At 35.6% G+C, this 20,893-nt stretch overlaps 2 protein-coding genes across 2 annotated transcripts in view; one reads left to right on the forward strand and one right to left on the reverse strand.

Annotated features, from left to right (window-relative positions):
• The first annotated feature begins 229 nt into the window (after positions 1 to 229).
• Positions 230 to 7,813, forward strand: Prosbeta1 (proteasome beta1 subunit). The gene is made up of 4 exons (XM_085950960.1): positions 230 to 335; positions 2,505 to 2,789; positions 4,533 to 4,667; positions 6,290 to 7,813. The coding sequence occupies exons 2-4, from the start codon at positions 2,522 to 2,524 to the stop codon at positions 6,565 to 6,567; spliced, it is 681 nt and encodes a 226-aa protein (XP_085807086.1). The 5' UTR covers positions 230 to 335; positions 2,505 to 2,521; the 3' UTR covers positions 6,568 to 7,813.
• Positions 7,814 to 11,173: 3,360 nt separating this feature from the next.
• The window catches only part of LOC147069240 (uncharacterized), a 34,558-nt gene continuing 24,838 nt past the window's right edge, over positions 11,174 to 20,893 (reverse strand). Inside the window, exons 15-17 of the mRNA XM_085950933.1 lie at positions 17,884 to 18,458; positions 15,585 to 15,710; positions 11,174 to 13,148 (exon numbers count right to left, since the gene is read on the reverse strand). Of these exons, the coding sequence (XP_085807059.1) occupies positions 13,012 to 13,148; positions 15,585 to 15,710; positions 17,884 to 18,458 (838 nt within the window). The 3' untranslated portion in view covers positions 11,174 to 13,011. The remainder of the gene's footprint in view (positions 13,149 to 15,584; positions 15,711 to 17,883; positions 18,459 to 20,893) is intronic.

Genomic DNA, 20,893 nt, shown 5'->3' on the forward strand with positions numbered 1-20,893 from the left:
TTTTTATTATATCCCTAGCCTTTCCATATAAATAAAATTACATAATAAAAATAAATTAATACGAGACTATGTAGTATTTTTTATTATCAATAATCGCGTCTTGTTGAATTTATTTAAAGTACATTTACTGCTTTCTTTCGGTTAATAGATAAAATAATTTGCCTACTAGAAAGTAGATTCCTATATTTATAAATAAATTGTATTTTGAAGAAATCTGTTTTACCGTCTCGTCATCCAATGCCAATGACAGCAAAGTCGAGCAGTGACTATACAATTATTCTACATAACCCCAAAAAGTCGGCTACTTTGGTGTTGTTTCTACTAATTTCGATAAGGTAAGCCGTTACATTTATATACTAAAACTATTTAAATGTAACCGCAGTGGATAAATTAGTTTTACCTTTACAATATTAACACGCTTAAACGTGAAGTACACTTGTAATAATGCTGTCTGTTATGATTTTACAAAATGTTTTTAACCGCTTTCACTAGTCATCTTACAGAATTTGAATAGGGTTCATAATATTGTTGTATCTACATTTACTGAACCTGTGTGTATTCCAAACTTTTACGCACTTGTTTATTGAATGTATTGATACATTCGTTATAAATACGGATTTCATTGTTTGTCCCAATAAAATTTTTTGACTTGTCATTTTTTATACAACTTAATACATTTTTTATAACCTAACTTGCGACCCTGATATTAATAATTATAAAAGCTATTGTTTATTAGCGTAATGAATAACGTTTGTTGACCCGTTTCGCGTTTATTCAAACCGAGTTTGTTTAATTTCTGTCACAATCTTTTCAGCATTTTCGCTTCACAAACTAATTCTGTCACCTGTACCTATATGCGTAATCCAGTGCTTTGAATAATTTGCATACGTAACTATTAAATCTGGTCTCTTTGTGTGAATGTCGAGAAATCCATCCTGTTGAGCATATTTTTGGGACCTGTACCTTAGTGCTAGTGCCTCTGTTGTAAAACTGTGAAACATTTGCGCAAGATAAAAATATTTTAGTGTAAGTCCGCCTCTGTTGCCATGTAGTAGTTCCATAAAGTATGCTGTAGTTGTCTATTCGCTAATAACCTAAGTACCTACTTACATATTTATTTAAAACGGTTACATGTAAATTGTACTTCAAACGTTTCACCGTGGCACAGTTCATCGTGAGCTTTCTTATCGGAACGAGATGATCGTATACTATACGGTCTCCAATTTTATTAGATTCAATATGAACATTAATTCAATTTTCGATTTTGGCAAAATTCATGAGTTCAAGAATGAAAACCTAACCTAACCTAACAAATAATCCAGTATATCGACAATTTTCAACATTTTGTTTGCTGCTGGCTTCCTGTAAAGTGTAAACCGACAAGAAAAGTGTTTTATTTAGTCATGAATTTTATGTCAGTACTATACGACCCAAAGAGGTTGGACGATCTTTAATATACGGCCAACGAAAGCAAACGATAATTACAGAAAATTTAATCTTTTACAGCCATCTTGGTATTTCATGGGCTTCGAATTGCAAAATATAATTCTTCAGCTGAAAGCTGAGAACTTAACTCACATTTTAAATATTTTTGAAGGGAGTTCTTTGAAACAGCCTACTTAAATTATTTGTTATTTGTATAGATAAATGAATGTATCATATTTCAGTGGGACTATTGATAAAAAAAATCATGCATAAATGGGTTTATATAAATAATAAATACAGTCGAACTTGGTTATTACGAGGAAGATGGGACCAACAAAATTTGCTCATTATAAGCATTACTCGTTATATCGTTGTATAAAATTTTTCGCGCCATGTTCTATTTAACCATAGAACATAAAAAATCTGAAAACCATCGTGAAAATCCCCGAAACAAGCATGGCATTCATAAACTACAAAAGAAGTTGTTTATTGTAATGAAGTGCTGAGCCGCCGGCACTGGTAGGTACCTACTGACTTCACAAAGCTTTGATTTTTTACATGCAATTTCAACCATATGCGTGGATACTTTTTCAACTTTTTCAATGTTGTCGGCTAAACCAATTAGGTACTAATGCTGTTTTTAAACGATCGACACATAAGCTAGTTATAAAAGTGAATAAATGTATGGAGAAAATCATAAACTTAAATTTCAACGAATGTTTCCTCATTACATTCGAGATCTCGCTATTTCCGTGATCGTAATAACCAAGTTCGACTGTAACTTAAATGTGATGTTTCAAAGAATAATTCTGTAAAATATTTCAAATGTCAGTTAGAAATAGAAATAGTTCTGCATGTAATACATGACGTCTAAACAGAAAATCTAAACGATAATTATGGCAGAATTAAAATGGCAGTGAAAGTTAAATAATAATGAAAAATTGAAATACCCTGTGCCACAGGCAATTTAATAAAGGGATAGAATCGGCCCGACTGATATAAAGCTTTTGAATTACTGATTTACATCCGGCCGCTGTTTAACTGAATGAATGACTAACCTAATCTTATTATTTATTCAGATTACACTGCTATCAAAATGGCTCTGCTAGCTGGACCACAAGCCCAGTCGATGTCGGACCAGTCTGACTGGATGAATGAGGAGCTCAGCACCGGCACGTCCATCATGGCGGTCGAATTTAAAGACGGCGTCATAATCGGCGCAGATTCCAGGACCACAACCGGCGTGTACATCGCCAACAGAGTAACGGACAAACTGACGCGTGTCACAGATTATATCTATTGTTGTAGATCGGGGTCAGCCGCTGATACGCAGGCTGTAGCGGATATTGTTTCGTACCATCTAGGTATGTTTATATTTTCTTCTATAAGTTAAAACCATAAGACAAATGACATGACTATGCCTAGTAAAACGCAGTGGTGGGGAGAAAGCAGCCCTCTAGCTGTAAAACTTGTTCCAGTGTTCCAAATACGCAATTTGATATGAAATTATTTGGATCAGGTGCAGCGCATCTATTCTGTACATAAGACTGTTATCGGCGCCTATCAGCGCTCGAAATGAAATATTTTACGAACCGGAACGCTCAATATTTTATGAAAATGTTAACATAGTTATCTAATTGCTTGTGTATTTTTTTAAAATAAGTGTGTTATGCCGTGTCCACATTGGCAACCAGTTGCTGGCAACCTCATTAAATTTCCATTAAAATAATTTTTGGTCAAACAAATTTTGATAATTATTGTAAAATTTAATGAGGTTACCAGTGTGGACAAAACTTTTAGAACTTGCGCAGACAGAGCGCGGTCAGGCGGTCTGCGTTCCGCGTTCGGAGTTCGGCGTTCTTTGTACTGTATGGACATCATACTGTATGGGTACACAGCCGGCGGTCAGACCGCGCCGGTCAATTGGAACGCTAGAGTTCTGGAGTTCTATGCCCGGAATTACAAAGAACGCCGTACCTCCCGTCCAGTCCTGTCATAGGAATTTGAGCAGTCACACAACATAGAGCGAAACCACACGGGGGAGTGAGTACGCAACAGCGGTGCTTTCTCACTTCCACTCGCAGTCGGAATATAGCGGTCTCGCATTATGCAGCGCTTGTGTCAGTACAACGTTTGTAAACAAATGGAACGCTTATTGTTGACCGCCACCTGTCTGCTGTCCCTGAACGCTAGCGATCAACGGTCAGTTGAACGCAGAACTCCGACCGCTCTCTGTCTGCGCAAGCCCTTAGATTTTTACGTTAAATGGCAAATCTAGCTCACTGTCAAATTAATATGTCCACGAGACGGAGCGATAATTTTGGTGATTTTACGAACCGGAACGGCGCTCCGGTCCATTACGAGCCCTCGCGGCTATCGAGTGTAGTTTTTCATATTTTTATATTGAGTATTATAATTTTTACAATAAGTTAGGCCCACGATGGCCCTGGTTTCGAATCCTGGGTCTGGCAAGTACAGTAAAACCTCCTTAATACGAATTCCATGGGACCGATAATCGAAATAAAATTCGAAATATGAAATGTATGAGGGAATAATATTTTTTTTTTTTTTTTCATTAATTTTGTTTCCGATCATAGATGTGCCTACCAAATTTCCGATACAATTCTTTCAAATCAATCAATCAACCGCTGTGTGTGTCAATTGGTCATAAAACGTCAGGATTATTTTTATTACCTTCATAAAATAAGTAATTTTTGATGTTTTAAGAAAAGTCTGTTAAAATTTCCATTAACTGGCCCATGAAATAGTGTACTTTATTACGATTTATTGAATATTTTTATATACCAGGACTCTGAAATCATTTCGAATTATCAGTGTTCTTACTAACTTTTAGAGCGAGATAGACAGTTTTGTCTGTTTAGACCAGGGGTAGTCAACCTGGTCCCTACCGCCCACTAGTGGGTGTTCCAGCTTTCATGGTGGGCAGTAAGGGTTTTAAAAACATTTTCATTATGAACATACATAATTTTGAAAAACACTTTCTGAGAAAATATATTATATTCAATTACTAACCGACGTCGTGGATTTCTCCAATATTTTTTAAGTTAAGTTTTAAAAACATGTATTCTCATAGATATTTTTTCCAGGTTTTCACCAGATTGAATTGGGCGAGATGCCATTAGTAGCGACAGGTGCCGCCATCTTCCGTGAGCTGTGCTATAAGTACCGCGATTCACTCACAGCTGGAATTCTGGTCGCTGGATACGATCAGCGCCTTGGAGGTATGGATTTCTTCAGATTTCCACAATAAGCCACATTCTTAACAGATACTTTTTTAAATAATTGATTGTCACAGTCCTTAGGGCAAGCTTTTTAACTCGGAAGACTTGTTTCCCCGTGGCATGCTTATTTTTAGTTTGATGTCCTATGACACATTTGATTTTTCTTTTTTGAAATATTTTTGTTGGAATTGATCCACGCTTCCCCTTACATCAGGTCTATTCTTAACGGTTATCACTTTCGCACGTTTCTGTTATTTTCATTGTTCCAAATCAACACAATTCTATACACTAAACGGTTATCAGCGGCTATCTCTAATTCGTAATACGGCGAAAATTTAGGATGGTAGTCATGTCGATCAAATTCAGATATGTTCGTGCTGCTGAACCCAAGCGGATAAAGCTGAACCAACACCATCTAGTCGGTAATGAGCAGAACACAAGAATTTTGTATTGACACGTCAGACACATCAACATAACCTACAATTTTATTAGCCATGTTATTGCGATAATTGCAGCAAAACAGTCGGATCTTGCATCTCAATTCTTAATATGTAAAATTGACATACTCTATCTCGTTCTCAAAGTTATCACAGCCAAGAGAGGTGCTGTTAAAAGATATCACCTTTTACTAGTTCAGACTATTAACTTTTTTACATATTTAACCGCCAGAATACGTAAAGTGATAAATGTGATATATTTATCACAATTAGCTCTTTTTGATGCTAAGTGATATGTTAGAATAAGCCTGCATATGTAGTATACAAAACCCAGGTCATTTCGCACCGTGAGTGTAAAACCAAGGCATCTGCAAATTTTTCAATTTCAAAATTAAATGCAAAACAAGTGCAAAAGTCGTGAACTTGATAATGTAAAAGTGAAGTAACTGAAAGAACATGCAAAATAACGAGGGTATACTGACAGAACGCATTATTTCAGTTTTTGCTGTTTTTCTGTTTTAAATGCCAAAATGTATACAATTTTACGCTCTATGTACTGGTAAAACGCACAAAGGCATAGGATATAATGGTAAGAAAATAGAAACATTATTAAATCATATTGTCATTTTTTTATTCTAATAGAAAGCATGATAATGACCTAATGCGTTCTGCGTATACAAAATACAGGACTTGTAACATGTCGTATATTGTGTTTGCCATAAAGGTTAGTCTTTATAATGTAGAAAAAATGTTTTTAAATCATAAAAAAATCTACGTGGGAGAACGCTTTGAAAAAAAAATTCAAGTCCTTTTTGCGATTATCTCAGAACTTGTTTTAATGAGTTAATGTTTTCTGTCAGTATACCCTCGATAATGTAGATATAAACCAAATATTATGGTTTTTTATTAGAAACTATATTTGTCCTAACAAAACGAAGACTTCAAACCCTAATATATCCAAAATATGTCTTGGTTTCACACTCACTGTGCGAATTTTGTTTAATCTAGGATCCCTTCGTCCTAGAGCTGTTTTTTTTAGTAAATCTTATGTCACATTACTGTAAATTCATAAAACAGACCCTTTTTCACTTATATACTCAGTTGTATGTATTTGTGAATATTTTAAATTGTCCGTAACTCATGCGAATTTTTACTGCTATAATTAAAATATTTCCCACCATCCAGGCCAAGTGTACTGTGTACCAATCGGAGGCATGTGCCGCCGCCAGGCCTACTCTATCGGAGGCTCCGGTTCCAGCTACGTGTACGGCTATGCCGACGCCCACTTCAAAGAGAACATGGAGAAGGAAGAGGCCGTGGAGTTTGTGACCAAGACCCTCGCCCTCGCCATGTCCCGCGACGGTTCCTCGGGAGGTGTCGTCAGATTGGGAGTCATCACAAAGGAAGGCATCGAGCGTAGGGTGGTGCTCGGAAATGAATTGCCCAAATTTTACGAGGGTTAGATCTTAATTGTATAATTAGCAATATGAAGTTGTTTTTGCACAGTAGTAATTCTGTTATCCGGACTTCAATTATCCAGAGGTGAAAACTAAAATAACTTATGTACCCTATGCATAGTTGCATTTAACAAAATAATAAATAACATGGTAACATTGCTTTATGGCGATGTCAGTGCTGCCATTTTTTAAATTCTGATTTTATTTAAATTTATAAAAATATCTCTATGGTGTGTATGAAATCTGCATAATATTGAATAATAACTATAAATTTATATGATAAAAACTTTATATAATTAAATGGTTTTATTAACAGAATTTTTTTTATGATTAATAGTTGTTAGCCAATCACACAACCCATTGGATCCTTATGTGTCAATGAGATTGAGCTACTTCACAAGCTGTTTGTTGGCGAATTTAAAAGCGCGCGATTCAGCTACTGCGATTGTGATGATGACACACAAAACTTTCCATTCGCTGAGAAGCCAACAAGCTAGCGACTATTTTGACAGAATGTAGTTTGTTTTTTTACCGGGAGGTCGCTACTATGCTCTACTGCGCAGACGCAGTAGGCCCACGCACCGGCGTGTAGCGTGTAAAGTTGACCGGCTTTCAACTTTTATTTGTAGATTGTTTACAATTTGCTTGTTAGCTTGTTCGATGATGACACTGGGCGACTTTACAGGCAGATTGTAAATTCCCCAACAAGCAGTTCATAAAGTAGGTTTATGTCATTGACGCTTTACACTGGTTGAGCTAATAAAAAACAAAATGCATTTTTTTTACCAGCTACCAATTAGGCCCAATGTGGGTACATAAATTGCATGCAAATGATTTTTTCTTGGTTGGTGTTTGCTTAGATAATCGGTATTTGATAATATTCTGATGTATCCTAAACGACATTCAAAACAATATTTACATGATTTTTGTGCAACAAACTATAAAGTTATTCAACCCTCTGGAATATTTATTTTGTCTTATCCGGATCAATAAAAGGTTCTGCTGTGCAAAATGGTGAATTGGTTTTTTGACACATTCAATCGAAGGGTTAAGAAATTTACATATATATACTTAATATTAATGTCTGCGTGCGAATGTTCCTTTCGCATACAGATATTTAAATCAATTTTTTTTGTTTTATTACCCTTTTCTAAACCCCATTGCATTGATTTACGCTTGTGTTGAACAGTTACTGAGGAAATCTTTGTTGGTTACATTTTGTATGAATAAATAAAATAATATAAAAATAAAATGCTCGTTTTTTTTCTACAGTTTTATTGACAATTTTCACAGATAATAAATACCAGTTATGGTAAAATATATTGACAATGTTTATTTTTTACAAACTATTTCACTAATTAATTACTAGAATGTATTTTGTACAATGAGATAATACTTAAAATATAATATTGAATGACATTATACAATTGATTTGTATATAAATTTATGTACGTTTACCAATCGCATGTCATGAATATTGATGATACACACATTATCACGTTGTGTGCTGTCACAGTAAGCTGTCAATACGGGAAAAAATGTGTAATGTCGTTTTTATTGGTATTTAAAATATTATCAGACCATGATTTGTATATAAATTTATGTACGTTTACCAATCGCATGTCATGAATATTGATGATACACACATTATCACGTTGTGTGCTGTCACAGTAAGCTGTCAATACGGGAAAAAATGTGTAATGTCGTTTTTATTGGTATTTAAAATATTATCAGACCAATGCTCTCATCCCGTAGCACATTTTGAACCTTTAAACGAAATCGCCAGAACAATGAGGTCACCTCACGTTATACTGCACTGCAAGACTCAATGAACGTTTTTTTATCATTTTCTACAAGCTTACACATTTTCGAATGTGAAAATCACGTGTTTTTTGTTTTTATCGATTGGCACTATATTATTTCTATAAGAATGTTGTCTATTATCTATGGTCTGCGGATTGGGTTCTGTTCAAATTATTATTGAATTTACAGACTTGTTACTAGGTTACTCCATCATTGAATTTACAGAGATTGTGTTCGTTCAAGATATTCTGCAAAATGACGAAACCATAGACTAAATTTGTCACGGTGACAGTACGCGACATGCATCTCAATATAATCTCAACTTTAAACGAGCATTGTCAGTTAGCAAAATCTGTCGAAATCGCAGAACAACAATGAGGTCACCTCATGCGTACTGCACTACAACATCATGAACCGCACTAGTCAGTGAAGGTTTTTTCTATTATCTGCAGGCCTACACATTTTTGACTCATGTCGTTCTTTGTTTTTAATGATTTTCTCTTGATTTTCTATTAAATTATTATTATTTACGTCTATTATCTACGGTTACCCGATTGGCTTCTGTTCAAAATATCATCTATAGCTGCAATATAGCAAGTTATTTTAACGTACGCACACATAGAAACTGTTAAAATTAATTGAAATTAGCATGAATAATGAATAATAATTCAAAATACTAATACATTAGAGTTGGCACTGTCATTGAATTTATAGAGATAACGATCATTCAAAATATTCTGCGAAACCGTAGACTAAATTTGTCGCCGTGGCAGTACGCAATATGCATCTCAATATAATCTCAACTTTAAACGAACATTGTCAGTTAGCAAATCTGTTGAAACCGCAGAACAACAATGAGGTCACCTCATGCGTACTGCATGCACTACATCATGAACCGCACTAGTCAGTGAAGGTTTTTTCTATTATCTGCAGGCCTACACATTTTTGACTCATGTCGTTCTTTGTTTTTAATGATTTTCTCTTGATTTTCTATTAAATTATTATTATTTACGTCTATTATCTACGGTCACCCGATTGGCTTCTGTTCAAATATTATCTATAGCTGCAATATAGCAAGTTATTTTAACGTACGCACACATAGAAACTGTTAAAATTAATTGAAATTAGCATGAATAATGAATAATAATTCAAAATACTAATACATTAGAGTTGGCACTCTATCATTGAATTTATAGAGATAACGATCATTCAAAATATTCTGCAAAACCGTAGACTAAATTTGTCGCCGTGGCAGCACATAACGTGATGATAATGTATTTGAAGCAATAGAGTGCAATTTCTGTGTTGCCATTGACATGCTCTTAGGAGCTGGCCGTATATGACAATATTGTCCTACGAGGGGGGAGAAGGTTTGATGCAATGAGATGATTTGTGAAGAAAAGGATAGTATTGGGTTTGTATAAAATAAGACATCTCAAAATCAACAAAAATTTTGGACTGAAGTGTGGGAGGGGGGTTTCAAAGAATATTGAAAATCATGTGATTTATAAACGACCCCATCAAGGAAATACAAATCTCTATTTCAGTAACATGTCAGTTAAAATATATAAACGCATGGCAAACTATGACAATATAAAAAATATATTTAGGTAATACTTTGCCTCTTGTTAATTAATGTTGGCATTTATCCATACGGGAGACAATGCAGTCAAAACATTGCAGTTTTATGAGTCCATACAGAACCCTCATGGAATGGTGAAGGATATCATGGCGAAACGAGAAATCAATATTTATATGTGGTGAACACCAAGTGATAACCCATGTTGTCAAGTAAATGCCGAGTCTCTTGAAAAAATTGATTATATTCTTGTGTTTGAAATTGCAACTGCATCCAAAGTTTCAAACAGAGTTGATATAAAATAACCTAATACCCCGTTTACATGTGCATGGATTTACTGTTGACAGTAAGAAAATGTAGGGGTAAACGTGTATTATCCTGCAGTTGTCAAGATTGCATGCGTAAATCAAACAAGTTTAGAAGCTTCTGAATCTTCATGTGACAGTAAGATTTTTTCGACCTGCGCCTGCATAACGAATTTTCAGGTTAACCGATTTTCACTAGCTGTCAAATAGTACCATTAAATGACAACATCGCGTCTCGCTCACTCTTAAAGAATGAATTGGAGAAACAGTCAGCACTTTTATGTGTAAACAGTTATTGTTATGATAGTTTAATAATTACAAGATAAAAAGAACTTTTTATATACGTTTTAAAATTTTCTGTTACATCATATAAACTTGACAATTCTATGTATTAATAATTTAGGACAAATTAGGCAATTGTCAACAAATCATTTTTTGCTATTTTGCAACAAACAAATATAGAATACTGAAATGTCATTTTGATTTCCATAGTAACGCACGTATATATTAATAATCTAGGTGCTAGGACCACCCCCTTAGCAACCAATAATAGTGGAATGGATTACGGATTTTTTCCGAAATAACTTTTCATACAAAACAGAATTAACTGAAAATGACTTCAATTCTACTTAAAGATGGTTAAAAGTATTAAAAGAATGCATTGGCATCGTGTTCTGATATATTCTAAAAGTTTCAAATGTCTAGCTAGTCAGGAAGTTAGTTAAAAATCGACTGCAAGATTTGTACTGGGTAAACAACCACCGGACAAACAAGAATACGAGCTAAGAAAAACTTGGTAAAATTATAACTATTGCCGCCAGTAAATCCATGCACGTGTACAGGCGCTATAAAACTAAATCCACTCAGCGTACAAAGTGATTATTGTATTATCAGTAATATACTGCAATACATAAATATATGTATATATCTTTATCTCAGTCAGAGCTTTATGGTGATGAAATGAAAACTTTTTTTTTTTAACACCAACAGGCCATGAGTTTTAATAATAGAAATGTAATTAGTAACAGAAGTGAAACAATCACAAACACCCAGGCTTTGAGAAAATCAGATAAATATATTATGACCCCACCGGGATTCGAATCCAGAGAAAGGGCATATACATAATACCAGTGGCAAAGGGTGGAGGTAGGCTGCTAAGATCCGCCATAAATAATGCACACTAAACTTTTTCAGTCATACGTATTTGTTTTCATTGAAATAAGACTACAGTTTACATATATGGTATTGCTTAGTTCTTAAAATTCAATTAAACCCTGCGAAACCAAGCCATAATAGTCAAAAAATACTCATCTAGCATAAAATATCTTAAATTATGCAATTAAATCATACTTAACTTAAATACTTCGCACCCGGGGAATACTAGTGGCACAAGTCTAAATTTGTCATTTTTGAGTTAAGTTTGCAGAAATGTTCCAAGATATCATTTCTATACGCACAAATAGTAGCTGCATAATTCTTAAAGATATAATGGTGGCCTTAAAAGCATTATCATATTATGACATTTTACTTGAATTCAAGCAGAAATAGTGGCACTCATTGTGCCATTATTATTGCGGATAACATTCAAAATGAGATGACTCAAGTGTGCCAACTTCACGCTATTATAAAGTGAATTAAAAAAAAAACTGATTTAACACACCAACATAAAATATTCAAACTGCTCTCCTGCAAAAACAAGTTTTTCGAGTTGTGCCACTATTATTCCCCGGGTGCGATTTTATAGGTAGAATACTATTTTTATCTATTATAGTTTGGTTTATGCAGGGCTTAATGAATTTTAAAAAATGAACCGACAATATGTGCAAAATGTATTCTTAGTCCAACGGAAAGAAAAAAGTATGAATGAAAAAGTGTGCACTATTTTGTCATATCGCCCAAAATATAGCAAAACTATTATGGTTTGGTGAGGCTGGGTTTAATTGATTTTTAAAAACTAACCAACACCATCTGTAAAATTGTAGTCTTAGTTCAATAAAAACAAGTATGACTAACAAAGTTTAATGTGCACTATTTATGGCGGATCCTAACAGCCTACCTCCTCCCTTCGCTGCTGCATAATACTGTTTTTAAATAATATGTCCGTTGCATGGATTTGTTTAGCAAGTTTTCATGGATCATTTTTTTAAACGATCCAATGTGCTAAGGATGCACATGTCGATAATAGTAATACATTCAGTAAAAAATCTAGTTTATGAGTTTTACAGATAAATGTTTTGAGATCATAAGCCGGCTCTCACATTAAAACTCGTCTCGTGTGCCGCACAGCCATAAAACAAACCTTCCGAGAGATGAGGTGTTGCTTGTGAAGACCGTGCACATCTATCTACCTAGCGACAGTCGCGCGTAGCCTTCGAAACAAATAGATGTTTGAATGCGGTGATCGGCGAGCCTGTATAGAAATGACCAATTCCTAGGTGTTTGTATGTGACTTCGACTCAGAGCCCGAGAAAGATGCAACTTGTCTATTGCAACAGTAGATGTTTTTTTCAATCGTTAAGTTGCATTCACCATTCTGCGGAGTTTCATTTGGCAACTTGTGTTCTAGGAATAACGATGACGTATTCGACACGTTTTAGGCGAGACAAGTTTTGATGTGAGAGCCAGCTAATGATTGCTTGCAATGAGTTGCTGTATTGACAGCATAAGTGTTTGATAATCCTTGAGAGAATGTTTCACGTCCAAAACTAAACAATGCAATCTATGCCACAGAATAATGGATCCAACACATTATTTAAAAAGTCTTTAGCAAGAAGAGCCAATCATTCCCAACTCTTCCATGGTGGCCAGGTCTCGGAGAAGCATCTGAATGGTTTGTTTGGTTCGAGGGTAGAACTCTGCTGTCTCGTCGTCTTCCAGGGATGGATCTTGAGACTCCAGTTCTGAAGAGAACAAAGATATTACAATTATAAAAATATTGATCGATGGTAAAGGAATATTTGAAGTTTATACATATTTTGTAATCATGGAAACGGTGACTAATAAAAGGGTTACCAAATGAGCTGTATTTTCATGGCAGATTTATTAATAGCAAACTTCACATTATGTATTATTGTATCGCCCGCATCTGTCAAAAACTGCAAGCATTTCAAGCTCAGAGTAATGATATACAGAGAGGGCCTATTTTTCAGCAAAGTGAAGCCGTGTTTCAAGCGTATAACGCACAGTAGAATAACGACTTTATTATTATCAACTTAACTATGAAACGTTATACCATCGTGTTGCTTCTCAGTACGACTACCAAATTTAAACACAACATAGTTAACCATAATAATATGTTATTGTTTTATTAATTAGTACCATACTTCAATATTGATAAATACAATCTTTTGCAATTTAGCTTCGACAGTTTTCTTTTTCAATACATACTCGATCGCATGGCTGAGGTTTCTCACGAATAATATCATCTGTAAGGGATCTTGGCATTAGGTTTGATAGTAAACTGACATTTAGTGCCCATTTGACTATGTTTTTATTCAATGAATAAAAACTTGCATTTACACACCTTATACATAATGACCTCTGCATTTCTACCTTATAACGACTCTTGCACCCACAGTAGCCGCGGGGCTTAAGCGTTGGACTATAACGCCGTGGGTCCCAGGTTCGAATCCTGGGTCTGGCAAGTACACATATTGTTTTTCAATTTGTGTGTGAGTCAGGGTATGGACCTAATAGTTTGAGCAAGTGGCTGACATCCATTTCTCGTAAAAACAAAATCTGTAAATACAAACCTCTACTCTGTGGAGGCCCATATGATCCTATTAGGATTGGACATGGTCGGAAAAAAAAATAATGACCTCTGTAAAGTGCCTGAAATGTCAAGGAATCCAACCCAAAATTCTATTACGACAATAATACACAATATTTGGACAGTATTATACAACAAGGAACCAACCCTCAACATGTTAAAATATGAGTTAGTACTATAATGTAGTCCGCATAATTCAATTCGTTGGGAGAGAAAATACTAACAGAACCAACCAACATTAATCTATGGACTGTTTAAATTTTACAACAAAGAACCAATCGACATGTTTTGTTAAAAAATTCAGTAATTTCCTCAGATAACGTTAAGTACCTAGTCAATATAAATAAATTATTACTTTCAACATTTTTGCAAAATATTTGTTCATGAATACCACATTTTTTACCAACACAAAAGTTAAAGGCATTTATATCAGAAGTTGATTTTTGTGGATTGGTTCTTTGTTGCATAACACCGTCCATATGTAGGTAACATTCATTATTGAACATACACAATTCGGAACACACTGGAAACATACCAATCAAAGTAATCGTATATTTATGAGGTATTCCGAATTATATGATATGTTCAATGACGAATTATACTAAAATTTACAAGCTAATTTTTTATGTTTGTAAATCAGACACACCCACGATGACCGCGCAGCTTAAGCGTCGGCCTATAGCGTCGTGGGCCCCAGGTTCGAATCCTGGGTCTGGCAAGTACACATATTTATTTTTCAATTTGTGTATGAGTCAGAGTATGGACTTAATAGGTGGAGCAAGTGGCTGACATCCATTTCGTGTAAAAACAAAAAATCTGTTGATACAAACCTCCACCATGTGGAGGCCCATGTGATCCTATTAGGATCGGACATGGTCGGAAAATCAGAGTAAAAATTAGTATTTTCCCATTAACCCATCGCGCCCTATCGGCGCCGGTGTTACAGGATGCAGGACATGATGAAAATAAAAAAAAATAATCATGTTTTGATTTTTTTGATTAAGTTGAAATTACTTAATAATATATGTAGCTATCATTTTATGATGTTAGTTATATACAGTCCAATATATTTTTTTAGAAATATTTGATTTATAAAATCTACTTTTATTTAAATTTGTCAAAACAATGATCAGTTCGCTAGGTATGAGGTGTTTAAGACAGTAAAAAAACATAAAATGGCCCTCCATCTTCTAAATATATCGAAGAGTATTATATTTAGCTCCAGTTTTAGTATATCTTCCTTTTATTATTTACATCGGACTTTTTATCTGTCATTTTGTATAAAAAAAGACTAAAAAAACCCAAAAAACTATATTTGACATGTTTTTTTCATTCCACTTATACACAAAGTTTACTTAAAATGTAAATACTTAATAGAAAAATTCAAAACCTATAAATATTTAAAAGATTTATTTGAATTGAATGAATAATACATTTGTGTGTGCCTTTTTAAGTGATCCAAAAAATTAATTCTGTCTGGAATGGGTTAATACTGTACTTTGACTTACTGAACCTGTATTTCCTGAATATGGATGCATCTAATGAAATAACCAGAGCCTGTACATACCGGCAATCTGTGCTTCAATGGAATCGAGTCGAGCATCTAAAAGCAGTTGAGTTCTTTCTACATGTTGGTAAAGCCGCATTCTACACTCTGAAGGGTCAATGGCGGCTTCCGGTTGAGGTGCAGAATCTGAAACAATATGAAGCATTGATTAAATCAGGGTTTCCCAAACCTTTTCTGCAATGGAACACTTCGCAAACCCGGAAATTTTATCGGAACACTTAGTTTATTTATTAGCGCAGCTAACCGTTCTGCCAATTTTGGAAACTGTCGTTAAACTGACAAGACTTATCAGCCGGTCAGTTAAAAACAATATACCCTATCTTTTTCATGCGCACGGTGTGAGAAAAGATGGTCCTCTGTCTGTACCTAGATTATGGCCCCCACATCCCGAAGCGGGCCCCCTACTTATCACTAAGGTTAAAGGCAATGTGACGATCTACAGCTGCATATTCCAAATGGTAAAATTCCGAGATAAGAGAGGGTCCGGAGAAGAGCTCCCGAGAGGGAGAGGAATCCGAGGTAAAATGAAGGGTATTTTTTAGCGATTTTTTGTATTTTTAATACACCCACTTTTATGTTGTTATGCACAATAATGGACATGTCGACAATAATCAAAAATCGTAAGCACCTATGGCAAAACCACATATTATTAAATGGTAGGATGCTTGAAGTGAAACAGCGCCTACTTGTGAAAATTTTTTTACTATTAGTGCATGTTTGTGATGTGTGTTTATCTCACTTGGCTGGTTGATTTCTCACGCCGGGCCCCCAGGCTAGAGGCCTGTCAGCCCCCCCCGCCTTGTGGGAACCATGACCTATCTAGATACTTGACGTCATAAACATTAGTGGAGATTGATCATCACTCTCCTTTCAATATAAAGTAGATATTTTAATTATTTTACTTCTACTTATAAGATCTTTAAATATGTTGCAGTGTATAAAACCTTTCCAAATGGTCGCAGTACACTGGTGTTCCGTGGAACATAGTTTAGGAAACCCTGGATTAAATGATCATTTGGGACTGAGGTATACCTAAATGACATGAGCAGACTCACAGATACAATAATCCACGCCGACCGTCAGTTTTGAATCATTTCATGACTGGAATAGAATAAAACCTATTTTTCGCGCATGACTCAGTCGACATTTGGTGACAGTTAGGTCGAAGATTACCGAGAACGTATGAATGTAAGCTTCCGAGCTGATACCGAGATGAATAGAAACAGGCCTTACTCTTTATTCTTATTCCAGCCCAAGAACATCTATATATTGTGAACAATACTTTTCATTCGCGACAGAATACTAAAAAAAGACATTTATAAAATATATAAGAACATTTTAAATGTTCACAAAAAAAATGTTTGTTACAGTTTTTACACAATGTTCATTTGTTCACACACAGATGTATCCTGGTTTAAGCCTCGTTGACATGGTCCAAGTACGATCCAAGTACACTTGGACCGAGTGCCATCCAAGCAACAGCTTCATACTAATTATTATTCCTATCCAAGCTACTCGGACCGCGTCCTACTCATCCAAGTTAGCTTGGATAGGAATAATTAGTATGAAGATGTCTCATATGAGTGCGCTTGGATGGCACTCGGTCCAAGTGTACTTGGACCGTGTCAACGTGGCTTTAGATTAGGCATCAGGCCCTTGTGTGTCCAGAAATTTGTACGTATGCAGTTCGCCGTATCACACTTCACCGTGAAATGTTGTATCACTAATATATCGTCTCTGTTCTGGCAGAACACACTAATTGGAGAATACTAGTTTTGAGTAATTTGACTTTGAAGTTGTTAAAATGTTTGAAATAATGGTCTATCATGTGAGTTTATTAAGTAATCGTAAAAAGGATGACTTTAAAATAAAGACTGTTCATTTATTAAGAAGGTTTTCAGACGGTAAAGTTTGAAATAAGGAACATTTTGGTACTAACTCAATATGTCATTTTTTCGAATTAGTGTCTTCTGCCAGAACAGTGACGATATGGTCATATATTAAAGACCGTCCAACCTCTTTGGGTCATATAGTACAGAGATAAAATTCATGTCTAAATAAAACACATTTCTTGTCAGTTTATAGGAAGCCAGCGGCAAACAAATTTTTAAAATAGCCGATTTACTGGGTTATTATTGTTAGGTCAGGTTAGGTTTTCATTCTTGAATAGAGATGAGATACGTATAGTATACGGTCGTCTCTTTCCGATAAGAAAGCTCACGGCAAACTGTGCCACAGTGAGATGTTTTACGTACAATTTACAAGTAACCTTACAAAATAGCAAGTATGTTCTACTCACTTTGGACCGATTTAGCTAGCGTCTCCAGTTCCGAATTGGTAATCGGCAGGTGAATAGGTGTTCCCCCGGGACTCAATAGCAGGTTGGCTAATATCGCTGTTGCAGACGCCTGACTAACCACTCCGTCCGCCCCGACGTCCTTATTCATTAGCTCCAGATGATCTTTAGTGGTGACAATAGTCTCTTCGGCCACGGGAGGCATTTGCAAATCGACCTGGTCTCCGTTTCCTTGAATCACCTGCATCTCCAGGCATTCCTCCATGGGTATTTCGCTGGTGGACAACTCGATTTCATTATCGCACTTTGGTATACCGTCATCCATCGATGAATCGTTGATGTCGTCTTGTAAAGTGATCCCGTTCTGTGATACGTCTTCGATTTTCACTTCGTCAATTGTTATTTCTTCCACCATGGACTGTTCTTCGACCATCTGATGTTCGATTGCTTCTATTTTGACTTTCTTCGATGATTTTTTGTTGTGTTTCGCATCACGTTCCGATTTTAACTCGTTCATCACTAGGGTATTGTCTTCCCAAGGTTTCGACCATAGATACAGTTTCGGATGGTCTTTTTTCCTAGAAATAAAAACAAAATTATTTCATTGGTATAATTCAAACACTGTTTCGTATACTCACCAAAGACAAGTTTTAAGCAGAGCTGTTTGAACCCCCAATTTTTTTTATAATTTCGGTTCCAGGGAAAAAATTGTATGGTATTAGGTACAGTAGAACCTAGTTAATAAGAACACGGATAATTCGAAATTCACCGTAATTCGAAATTTTCGCGAAAAAAAAGTCCCTTGAACATTATTTTAATATAAAACTGATACCGGCCTTTCTCCGTCGAGGAGAATGGTGAAGGCCGTATCACTAGCAGGCCAGAAGCGGGGTGGAATGAAAGAAACGCACATGTATGCTGTTGAGGCTGGTGTTTATTATATTGTCACAGTTAGTTATTTGCAGGGTATTGTCGTTGGCGGTTTTAGACGCGGTTTTTGCTGGCTATTGGCTTCACTGCTGAAGGCTGCTTTTCTCGGCTGAAGGTGCTTATGCTTGGGGTCCGAGGTAAGAGAATCAGGGCTTGCGGCTTGCCGATGCCGTCTTTTGGGCTGGGCTGGAGGTGCTTGTCGCTCGGCGTCCGACTCCGAGGTGAGGGAGAAAACAAGTTCATCGTTTATAAGCGAAAAGTTTAGACTAATAAAGGGACAGAGAGGTAGACAAAGAGAAGGTAATAAAAATAATCCTGACATTTTATGACCCATTAACACACACGGAACCGAAAATTTGGTAGGCACATCTATGATCGTGAACAATATTGATTAAAATCAAAAAAATTAAATTTTTTTTAAATTTTAATATTTTTCCCCCATACATTTCATAATTCGTAATTCGAATTTTTTTCGATTTTCGGTCCCGTGGAATTCGTATTAACGAGGTTTTACTGTACATATCCTTTACAAAAAAACTAATACAGGTAACCCTCGTTCATTGCGACCCCGGCGAGTGCGGATTCGATATAACGCGATCATTTTTTTAAACTGGAAATTGTGGAAAGGGGACCTATCCACCAAATTTAATTTTTAATGTGGATGAGACGGGACTTTATTGGAAACGAATGCCAATACGTACGTTTATATCCATAAAGGAGAAGACTGCTTCTGAATTTAAAGCATCCAAGGATCGTCTAACTCTTCATCTCTCAACTCATTGAAGAAACTGATGGAGGTGATAGAGATACCATGCGGGTTTGGTGGAAACAATTTAATATTATGAAAGCTATCAGAAACATCGACGAAGCGTGGAATGAAGTCACCCAGTCGTGTATGAAGGATGTTTGGAAAGGGTTGTTCAAGTGAAACTGTTGAAGTTCACTGCAATTATGAAAATGATATTCAAAATATCATCGAAGAGATAAGTCAATAATAGGAAATGGACTGCCATACCTACATCCCTAGAAAATGACGTCTCCGAACCTGTTCCTGTGCGGAAGTTAAGTGTTAAAACCATTGAAAAGGCCCTTTCTCTTCACAATCAATGCATGGAGTTGTTAGAAGAGAACGACGAAGATTACAAGCGAGTGAATGCTGTAAAACGTGGCTGTAATGCATTACTTGACAGAATTTTGCACAATATGTAAACATAGAGAGGTCAAACAATGGAATCCCCCCGTTGATCGCGAAATTTCGCTTATCACGACCAAGTCCAGAACGTATCCCTCGAGTTGAACCTGTATAATTACCTACTTATACGTAATTAAAGGCAGATTAGGGATTTTTCTTTTTTAATTTCCCTAGGAACCCCAACATTTTTGATGGGTTCCGGTTCAGAGTTTTCAAGATTTTTATCCAAGGTCTGGTCCCATTTTTAGTTTCAAAATAATTGAGGGATTCTCAGGGTTTGGTTGCGATTCCATTTCCAGCTTTGGTTTTAATTATTGAGAACAGTAAAAATTATTGAGGCATCGTACGATTTGACCCGCCAACTGAAAGCTACTAATGATGCTATCTGGCAGTGACGAAGGGTGGAATTAGGCTGTTAAGATCTGACAAAAATCGTCCTCAATAAACTTTGTCAGTCATACATAATATTATGTGTTTTCATTGAACTAAGTCTACAATTATTTACGGATGGTGTTAGTTAGTTTTTTTAAATTCAATTAAACACTGCGAAAACCATGCCATAATAGATAATAGTCAAAAATATCTAAAATTATGCCATTAAACCATACATCATTTTGGATATTTTATAGGTAAAATAATATTTTTATCTACTATGGTATGGTTTAGGCAAGGCTTAATGGCTTTTAAAAAACTTACCGACGTACGTATGTGTAATATGTATTCTGCATCCTCGATAGAATAGTTGATAACAATGGTTGATGGCTTCAGTGTTGTTTTGGAGAGACAAAGCGCTGCATTGACACGCATTCGGTTTCTCGGTTTCGCTTTACTAACTGACAATAGTCTTTTCACATATATTTTTTTTCCTGCATCATAATGCTCTCTCTTATT

Source organism: Rhyacophila brunnea, unplaced genomic scaffold (assembly GCF_057557595.1).
Source record: "Rhyacophila brunnea isolate RB1 unplaced genomic scaffold, BYU_Rbru_1.0 scaffold_24, whole genome shotgun sequence".
Classification (NCBI taxonomy): Eukaryota; Metazoa; Arthropoda; class Insecta; order Trichoptera; family Rhyacophilidae; genus Rhyacophila; species Rhyacophila brunnea.

Excerpts from the sequence above, each read along its gene's own strand:
- Prosbeta1 (XM_085950960.1), top strand. The coding sequence starts at position 2,522 with ATGGCTCTGCTAGCTGGACCACAAGCCCAGTCGATGTCGGACCAGTCT. Across the intron at positions 2,790-4,532 it reads TATTGTTTCGTACCATCTAG|GTTTTCACCAGATTGAATTG; the intron begins GTATGTTTATAT and ends TATTTTTTCCAG. Across the intron at positions 4,668-6,289 it reads ATACGATCAGCGCCTTGGAG|GCCAAGTGTACTGTGTACCA; the intron begins GTATGGATTTCT and ends CCCACCATCCAG.